Source organism: Eucalyptus grandis, chromosome 11, assembly GCF_016545825.1.
Source record: "Eucalyptus grandis isolate ANBG69807.140 chromosome 11, ASM1654582v1, whole genome shotgun sequence".
Taxonomy (NCBI): domain Eukaryota; kingdom Viridiplantae; phylum Streptophyta; class Magnoliopsida; order Myrtales; family Myrtaceae; genus Eucalyptus; species Eucalyptus grandis.
In genome coordinates, this window is record NC_052622.1 from 30,817,479 (window position 1) to 30,827,644 (window position 10,166).

The window sequence follows — 10,166 nt, forward strand, 5'->3', positions numbered from 1 at the left end:
GCATGAAAATTAAGTAATATTCCAGCTCGTTTTACCAATGCCAGGCTGGTAAAAAAATAGAAGAGAAACAACCAGAACATATAAAGCAAGATCGTGATGAAAAGCACATGGAAGAGTACCTTGTTCTCAGTAATTTACAGGCCAACATTGGACAACTAGATAGTGCTGTCGCCATAATTCATGCATTGACGTAGTTTCGTTCTTACTCGAAGCTGCACAAACTAAGGGGGATGCACGGACGAAGAACCGGAGGACTCGACGAAGTAGAAGTGAACTCCACGAACAAGGACACTCTGGATGAGGAATGGGATGAAGATTTGATGAGAAAATTACGTTTATTTCAACTAAGGCTTGGAAATTTGGGACAAGCTTAGTTGCGAGTGGTTATCTGAATTTGGATGATTGGGATAGGATAAGAAGTTCGGTTTACAAGTCTTCCAAATACTGTCAGAATTATATGTTTGGTGTAATCAAGATGAGATAAATTTTTTTGAAAATTTCACTTGCCCACACACAATCTCCCACCATATCCAAATGCTTGAGCTCCCCCGCTAGCATCTCAAACCTCCTCTCTCAGCCTTAACGCATCAAAGGCAATTCAAACACTAGCAAAGACAAGCCTCGGGTCGCCTGGGGCGTCACAAAGTGGCCCGGAAATTAGCGGCCACGATGATCTAGTAGACGAGGTAGCAACAACCAATGTAGAGGTGAATGGTGGCGACGGGGTGGTAAACGCTGCACGTGAAGTTCAGGTGCCACTTGACGTCAGAGCCGACGATTTGGGGTAGCGAGGGGCGGAGAAGAGGTGGATGAAGATCCACTAGTGGATAGCACTAGAGCAGCAAGTGACAAGCATAGAAACGCCTCAGTCGTGGATTGAGATCTTTCGAGTGCACTTGTGAAAGGATTTGAGTTTTTTAATAATATCGGCGGTGAAACGTATAACTTCTTATTTTCACCCTCAGTCGTGGGCACACATTGGTTAGATGGCGATGATGATCAGCGGTGGTCAAGAGTGATGATGATGATCGACTGTCATGGAGGTAATTCTTGCGTTGTGGTTGGCAAAGCCATACACATCGCTCCATTACTCTATCCTTAAAAAGAAAATTGTTAAATTATTTCCAAATTTTTTTACCAATTTGGGTTTCTCTCACCCCCTAATTTAGATTTTTTATCCAAGTTTATTTAGTCCAAAAGACATGCCGAACACTGAATACAATATTTCGTTATTCTATCCAAAATCAAATGCGAACTACTAAATGTATCATTTATGCACCAAGACTTTTTTTATTTAAGCTCTATGACACATATGAAAGAGAAACAAGTAATAAAAGCCACATCACCATTTTCCGGTAATTAATTAGATAGATTAATAAAGAAATTTGATTATATCAATTTGACAAGTTTTAGGATTGGAATGTACTTTTCATAAAATTTGGAATTCAATTACACTTTAGCGATAAGTTTTAGGACTTTTAATACACTTATCAACTTCTCCACCTTTACCAAATATTTAATTGAGTTCTCATATTTGATTGAAAAATATTAACTACACATTTGCTTCACTAAAAATTTCATGATAAATGAAAATATTTTCCATGGTGACCATTTTCAAGGGAAATATTTAATTCTCATTTGTTTGGTGGTTTAAGAAAAATGATTCCTTCCTGCCAAAATGGCAAGTTGTTTCCCCCATATTTAAGTTTTTTTTTTTTTTTTCAATCCATGGAAAACTTTTCCATAAATTGATTAGTTTTTTGTCATTCAAGTACTAAAAAGCCACAAAACCATTTCCGAAGAATAATTTTCTTTCAAATAAACAGATCATTACTATTAAAATATAATACTAAATTAAGGATGCAACGCAAGCATCCTTAATTTATTCATCTTTGGAAAAGGATTTAAAACGTAATTGAACAATTTGAAATTAGGACTTGGTTGCATATCGTTGGCTTAGAAAATCCGGTGCACTTTTCTATTTCAACGAATGTGAGCTAAAAGATATTTAAATGAAATATGTAGTTTCGTAATTTGACCAAATGGAGCATAAACTTGAATACACAAGGGAAGAGAAAAAGAATAAGGGAAAATCTCACAGGGACTTAAAGTGCCATCATTTTCTTAAAATATGATTTGAAGTGGAGTTTATCTAAATAAGGATCCAAAATGATCATTTAGTCTTATAGAGTGACCTGACTCACCGGTTGGTGAACAAATAAATCTCCGATGCATATTCCGATGGTTTGATTAGAATAATTTTGTCCAAAAAAAATTCTTCTTTTTTCATTCTTGGTTGTCATATTCTTTTTTTTTCTTTAGTCAATGGTTGTCCTAGTCATGAGTGAGGACTTGCAGGCTGACCTCACCAGATTTGGCGAGGGCCATCCAAATCAAGGTCCTATAAGGAGGTGTTTGAGGGTGAAGGGGTAGCTGAAGAAGTTGTCGATCTGGGAGTGATGGTGGGATGAAGAAGGCGGTGTGGGTGTCCCAATCATAGTCCTGGTAAAAGATGAGGTTGTCGGTGGAGCGGTGAGTAGAGGCAGGGGAAGCCGCCCCTCGCGACCATTAATGAGTTCGCCCCTTGCTGGCCCTAGGCAAGGCCGACCCTTGCCAAATCTAGTAAAGGTGGCCTTGCCTACAGTCGGCAAGGGCTTGCCCACCTTGCGAACCACTGATAAGGGCCGGCGAGAGCTTGATGACCCTCGCTACCCTAGGCAAGGTCAATGCTTGCTAAATTTGGTGAGGGTGGCCCCGCTAACCAGTGACTAGTGCTCGCAAGCCCTTCCCAAGTCTAGTGTTCTTGATTTGGATAAGAAGAAGATGATAAACAGGACAACCATTGACCCAAAAATAAAGAACATAACAATCGAAAATGAAAAAAGAATTTTTTTTTGGATGAAAACACCCCCAATCAGCCCATCAGAATATGCATCGGAGAATATTCACCAATCAGCGAGTCAGGTCCATCTTTGAAACTAAATAATCACTTTGCGTCATTATTTGAGACAAACTCCACTTTAAGTCTTCTTTTTAAAAAAAAAAAATAGTACTTTGGGTCCCTATTTGAAATTTTATCAAAGACAATTTCCACTTTATCTATGATTCTAATTATGCTTGGCTTACCTGACCTTGTTCTGATCTGCTTTAAGATGAGTAGAATTAGAAGTGAATTTTCTAGAAGATGTGTAGGGTTTGTGCAGATTTAACCAAATGTGATGTACTCTATAGTTTCCTTCCTTAAAATACTACTTCTTATATGTTAGTTTTAAGCTAATCTGGTGATAGGGTAAGCGGAGTTCTCTTGGATATTACTCCTCCGTACTCTATCGATAGTGAAGTTATGCTCCCCATACGCAAATATGGACCACATCAATTTTTTTGGGATCAAAATCCTCCCTCAAAATATGACCATCAATTTATACCATTTATCTCGTTACGCCTAATGCAGACTATGCATTCCCAACAGCGGGAGATTAATTTGTAATTATACCACCCAAACATGGTGGCATATTTGTGGATACTATTAAACTAAACTGAGCAGACCCAAATCGTTTTCATTTTTGCCTTAGCTCCTGATGAAGTTGATCGATGGTCTTTATACAAGGGCTTGGTAAACAAAATGGAAAGGGAAATATAAAATACATGAAAGTAGCAAGTACAATAAATAAATAGAAAGCTAGTAACTTAGGGTTGTTTGTTTATTTTTGTTTCTGTTTCCCGGAAGAAAATTTTCTATTCTTTTATTCCGGAAAAAAAAAAGAATAGAAATGTGTTTGATAAAACTTTTGTTCCGATTACAAAAATTCTATTTTTTTCTTCCTAGGAACAAAACAAAAATTAGAAAAAAATTTATTTCTTAATCCTAGAACAATTCTGAGAAATGATTTTTTCCTCCTCCTCCTCCTCCTCCTCCTCCTCCTCCTCGGCCTCGAGCTCGAGCTCGCCCAGCCCAAGCGAGGCCACTGGCGAGGCTCGCCTGGCCACCGAGGCCACCGGTGAGGCTTCGGCAAGCTCGTTCGGAGCTTGCCTAGCCGGTTTCCGGCCGCCGCCGTGGCCGGCAACTGGCCCACAAAGAGAAAGAAAAAAAAAAAAGGAAAAAAGGGAAAAATATAATTAAAAAATATTAAAAAACTAAAAAAAACAACAAAATTATACAAGTTCACCAAATACATTTCTATTTCTTGAGTATAAATTTTTGCAGTTACCGAGCGCATTCTTATATTTAGAAATTGTTCCCGAGAACAAAAAAAAAAAAAAAAAAATTATTTTAGTTTAAAAATTGTTCCCTAAAACAAAAACATTACCAAACGCATCCTTAATGTCAACATACAACCTTGGCAAAAACGGTATTCCACTGAATATAAAACTCATGCTCCTTTTGATACACACCATGTATTTTAACCATATCATGGCATCCTTAAAGAAATCTCTGCAAGCCCTTGGCCCCCCAAAAAAAAGGACTAAGATCTTGACGAGCCGATTTTGAAATCCATGCTACGCCATGTATTCAACTAGTTTCCGAATCTGGCACCAAACAATTTTTTCATTAACGGAATTGAGCATTTAATTACCCCTTTGGAAGTGTGGATACCGGTGATTTTTCCGACACACTTCCATCATCCACTGTCCCGGTGATCCTGAAAAAGTGACTTCATCTTTCCTCCTAAAGGAGGCCTCAGCCCCTGACATTGTTTCCATGGCAGAAGAGGGAGGCAAACAGATTATGACGACGACGACGACAGCAGCAGCAACAGCAACTGTTGGAAGATTTGAACATTGCTGCGAAAAGGGCAAGTTACACGAGGCAAAGGGAAGGTCAAGTCTCCGCTCGGGTTGTGTTATCACGTCCTTTGTTTGAACCAAAATAACGCATTTCCTTCCGTTAATTCATAGCTGGCCTCCTGAAGCTTCATTTATCTCGCGAAGACAATCGAGTCGAGTGGTCGCAAGGGTCCTATCCTCCCCTATCTTGTTGCGTTGAAATGCGGCTCTTTTTAAGCATTTCTTGAGTAAGAAGCTGCTTACACTTGTTTCATACTCCTGTGACTTTTATTAACGTATTTTACTAAGGGCTTCTATAATCCCACTAGTAACCTCCCATCGGGGGATTCGTAGCTGTTGAATTAAATAAAAATAAACCTCACGTGTTAATCGTAAACTTTTCAAGTTTTTGTATGTTAAACAACACTTTATGTAAGAATCATGACAAAAAAAAAAAAACACATGTTTTCAATGGATTACGATTACACTTCTTGGTCAAACCAAGGGAAACTTTATACTCTTGTGCCTCTTGCACCTTAAAACTAACTCAAAAAATGAAATTTACATGCGCCTTCCACAACTAATATGAGATAATCCCAATATTTTTATTTTTTTTTGTGACTCAGAGAACCCGCGCACCGTACCAACACGGACAGCCCAAAAGGCTTGGGGTAACAGGGGTAAAACCCTGGGGCAACACGTGCTAGTCACCACACACGTGCCACCGGTTAAGTCACCCTGCGACGCCCGGGAATCGAACTCCTCCCCTTGCGTTAGGGGGAGAAGCTCGCCGCCAGCAGCGCCACCCAGGTGGGTGGTAGATAATCCCAATAGTTTCAGCCCAAATTTCGAGAGTTGTTTTCTTAGTTAACGAGCACAAAGAGGAAGGACTCATTTTATTTTGTGGTTTATACATGGTTGTTGCACGTGCTTTAGAAGCAGAGCAACTGCTAACTCCAGCAAACAAGTCCAAGTACAGTTCACAAGTACGCATACATTACTGATAGCAATACAAAGTACATAACTTAGCTCACTGAATCAAGTTCATGTCATAAGTGACTCGTAACCCTCCTCTCTTTGTTTTCTACGCTTCAAGGAGATTCCAACAGCGATGGCAATTACCACTCCAAGAAAAGTGAGTATTGCTCCTCCAAAATGGGGCAAAGCCATGTTTCTCTGCATCTGCAAAAACCACAAATGCATGAGTCTTGCCTTTCATGTTAGACATCGACTGTTAATGGCAGAATTTGCTTTTCTCATTCCCAAATAAATATAGTTGATTGACTACTCAATGACACCTCACAGGCACCCCTGTCCCGCATCATTAATGAAAACCTGATCCTAACAGAGACAACTCCCCCGCGACTGCTGCCCTATCACCGGCTTCAGTTGTTGAAACCTTTGGAAATCATTTCACTCAATAAGGCACCTTTAGACAGCAACCTTACCTGGACAGAGGAAGGCAAGTCCCTTGCTACCAAAAGATAGAAAAGTCCCATAACACCAGTGTGGTTTTGTGATTTGCTATAATTGGACTCCAGAACGAGAATTTCCCCGTCATTAATTTTAACTGAACCAGGTCGAGGATAGCATGTTGACATCCCTACTATGTAGCCAGCTTCATTTCCTGCTTCCTTCCCTGTACCGTAAACCGACACTGAAGAACATACGATTTGTCCATCCTAATAATGATGCAAAAGAAAAAGGTTATAATAGAGGACAAGCTGCAATGGGCAGAAATATCTGTAAGGTCATGCAGGAGACAAATGTGTCGTAACCCAAAAATTAAGAATTATACCAGCTAATGCTTTTCTTAGCTTGCATGTAACAAAGAACTGTTATGCTTCCTGAGAAGAAATCTGAAAGGCCAGTGTTGGGGATTATTTGAAAGCCAGTGATCTTCACACGTCAGAGATGTATAGGCATCACATATCAGAAATGACAATCTGCGAGACCATCATTGCGGGTCTCAAGCCCAAATAAACACTAACGGTTATGTATGCCAAATGCTATTGTACTATCAGTCCAATAATTGCACAGTGCCAAGGCTGTTTCCCTTACAGGCAAGCCACACCACTATAGCTTTAGACTGGGTCGTACAAAAGTCAATAAAGAGTACAAGCATTTCTTAGTCTAATTGACAATGAAGCCCTGATGCATCCATAGGAAGACTTCAACAACTTAACAAAACAGAGGAGCAATAAAGAATTAAGGATGTGGTGTAATCTCAACTTTAGAGCGGATTTATGGCAGCATGTTCCTCAAGAGAATGATATTAATGAGCCGGGCATTAATAATAAATTAGTGGGAGTCATATATCCTTTCAAATTTTGGTATGAATAAATTTGCAGCCTGTACCTTATGAATATAGAATCAGAAAGCAATGGGTGCAGGGAGATCACAAAAGAAAATAAAGAAAAATAAGCAAATTGATACAAGATCCCAGTGATAATCTTAAAGAGACAAGACTAATTATATAACTACTAATGCTTCAGGGGTAAAAGCTGTGGATGGCACCAAGATCCTGGTACAAATTTATGACTGTGGGTTGACTATTTTACATGGTTAATGAGGAACTGAGGGAGGTCACCACTTCTGAACTGGTGATAGAATGGAAAGAGGGTAAAGGAAACTACTTGGATGACCGACTAAATAAAGATAACCAGGATCTACAAAGTGACGTATGCCACGGTTTTGAGAGCGCTTGAGCAATTTAAGCTGGCGCTTTTTCTGTGAAATTTGATTTCTTAAGAAAAATCAGCGCAGGGAGGTCCATTGGGAATCCTCATGAGGGAATTAAGAATTTGTTGTGCAAATTGAGGCCAAAAAAGAACTGATACAACCTTCTGCAAAGTACCCTTAATGTGAATGGATTAGCAAGTCATACCATCTCCAGAAAACTTTTCGACCTTACCATGCATAAATCTCAAAATGTGTTTCGAATTATTAAACATCAAAGCAGCCATTGTCATAGCAACCTCTTATTAACATCAAAATCATACCGGAATTAAGCTTATTTCAATTTGGCTATCTGATCAAGCTATAAACCAATTAATCTTTCCATTGCATGGAAAGCTATATAGGGTTTATCCAAGAATTTCCGAGTGACTCAGCAATATAGATATATAGAGTGAGGAAGTAAAGCATATGCGTTTCAAAATCACCTCTCCATAAAGATTGGAGCCAAGACCCCCTGAATGCTGATGAGCAACACCATACACCACATAACCACCAGTAGGCAGGGCGAGGCTTGTCCTTTTGCTGTCAATGCACAAGTCATCAACTTTAGTAGCTTGATTGCAAGACTCCACGTCGTATTCAACCTGCATCGACCACATTCTGGCTGATCACCTCAGAAGAAGGATTAACCCCAAAAAAAAAGAAAAAGAAAAAGGGAAGGGGTGGTGGGGCTAAGGTAATACGATGTCAAGTCTAAAGAAAAGTTGGTCCGACCATATAGCACAAAGAAGTGAATATGCCAATGTTAGCTCAGTCTATAGAAACAGTATTAGGATTTAGGACCCCACGAGCATCACAAGAGAGAGTAACTCACTCGACAATGATGTTCTTCTGCACCTTGTTCGGATGAATTACGAGGAGCAGTCCAGGTATCAGTGACGTCGAGTATGTAAATGTCGACAGGGAGGATGGATGCATCCCAGTCGAGCCAGGCCACGGTGTACCTCAGGTAGAGGCTTCTACGAGGGCCTTGAAAGCCCGGTCTGAGCCTGCACCGCGTCTGGTCATAGCAGCAGTACAAACCGCCTGTGTAGCCAGGCCTGAGAGGCCTGCCGTACGCATCCTGAGTGACGTTGTAGAGATCACACCGGCACTCGGTGCAGCCCAACCTATCCTCCACGCCACGCGTGTCGATGGCGTGGACATTGAGCATCCACTTCTCCTCCAGCCCAGCAGGGAGGTCCGCGGGATTACCCACTTCGATTCCATAAGGATCGGGAACAAACGTGGCGGTCTTGCGCGTTTCGGAGCCCAGGCCGAAGTACTGTCCAAGGGAATGCCTCTGGCATATTCCAGAGTTGCGGGCGAACTCGTAGTCATCTTCGGACTGGGGATGGAGCGGGGCGTGGTATCTGGCGACGACCCAGTGGTGGAGATAAGTCTGGTGAAGAGGGACGGGGATGCCATCCTCGTCGACGACTTCAGCATCGAAGCTCTTGAGGGCGACGTGACCTCTGGGGAAATCGATGTCGAAGTAGTACTTATCCTCCACGGAGCCCGGTCCCAACACGAACTTGGGCGACAGGAAAGTGGCCGACTTGAGCTTCCCGTTCGCAGACCCAGCGGCGCGCGGCTCCATCACGGTCACCCATATCACGACGCTCACGCCCACGATCTTCTGGAGGAGGAGCATCATCGTCCCACCGCTCCCGCGGTACAGGCGCATCCTTTCTCTCGTTTTCCCTCGCCTCCGGCCAGATCACTCACCTTCCCTGCAGTCAAAACGTAAGAAACAGAGGAAAAATATTAGGACCCCCACCCCCGATCGAGCACGAAACAGATTCACGCACGCCGTGTGTATCGACGACACTCGGTTCCCCGTCGTGTCGGGAGTGTTGCTTCGACGAGAAAGTAAGTCAGGGAAATCGGCGAAGAAAAGTTATCGTTTCAACCACACGGAGCAAGAGAGGAAAGAGATCGAACCTTGATTCGGCCAATTCCGCCGGTGCTATAGCCCCAGATATCTTACCCAATTTGCATCGTGGGGGTTGTATTTATGGGGGACCGAACAAAAAGGGTAATGGGTCCGCGTCCCCACGGCTACCTGCTACGCTCCCTACGCTCCGAATGCTGTGAGGCCATCGCTGACGCAAATCGGCTATTTCAACTGCGACTTTGCATCTTCATTTGTTTATTTATCTTTCTACTTTTCTTGCCCAGCACGATGAGGCGGGCGAAAATGACCGCGACGACTGCGGGCTCCGTCTCTTGGGACCCGTACTTTTAACATATGCCCCGGTCTTTATCCCACGTATACGCGTATGGGAAAGTGAAGTTTTGGGCATTCTCTGAACCTTTGCCATTCGTCCTTTTTGGCGATGCTTTCTGAATTTTCCTATATACTGTTCTTGGTCTCTATCTACTTTGTCAATTGTCATTATGAGCCGTCGTGTACCCAACCTCCCCCCCTTTTCTCTCTCTTCCCGCGTCCACGTATGAAGCACCTAGAGATTGCCGCGGAATCTGTACCAAAGCACGCTTCTGCATGCATGGCTCGACGTCTATGATGATGCCATCGTGATGATGCGGGATGGCTCCACACAAGCGCTCGCCTCCGCATGTGTCTTATTCAGTAGTCCTCAGCCTCACGTTTATTTATCCTTGTTATTTTCCCTTTCACGGCCCATAAAGTAGGCCTGAAGCATGAGTGATTTCAGTTTGAA

At 42.2% G+C, this 10,166-nt stretch overlaps 1 protein-coding gene across 1 annotated transcript; it reads right to left on the minus strand.

Annotated features, from left to right (window-relative positions):
• Window positions 1-5,631: 5,631 nt before the first annotated feature.
• Window positions 5,632-9,595, minus strand: LOC104425754. Its single transcript, XM_010038540.3, has 5 exons — window positions 9,427-9,595; window positions 8,318-9,215; window positions 7,929-8,087; window positions 6,213-6,446; window positions 5,632-5,946 (listed from the first exon to the last, which is right to left on the minus strand). The coding sequence occupies exons 2-5, from the start codon at window positions 9,167-9,169 to the stop codon at window positions 5,809-5,811; spliced, it is 1,383 nt and encodes a 460-aa protein (XP_010036842.2). The 5' UTR covers window positions 9,170-9,215; window positions 9,427-9,595; the 3' UTR covers window positions 5,632-5,808.
• Window positions 9,596-10,166: the final 571 nt, after the last annotated feature.

What these genes read in the sequence shown, in the direction of transcription:
- LOC104425754 (XM_010038540.3), bottom strand. Translation starts at nt 9,169, where the DNA reads ATGCGCCTGTACCGCGGGAGCGGTGGGACGATGATGCTCCTCCTCCAG. An exon ending in CAGAAGAACATCATTGTCGA is followed by an intron (nt 8,088 to 8,317) that starts GTGAGTTACTCT and finishes TGGTCGATGCAG; the next exon opens with GTTGAATACGACGTGGAGTC. An exon ending in GCTCCAATCTTTATGGAGAG is followed by an intron (nt 6,447 to 7,928) that starts GTGATTTTGAAA and finishes CATCATTATTAG; the next exon opens with GATGGACAAATCGTATGTTC.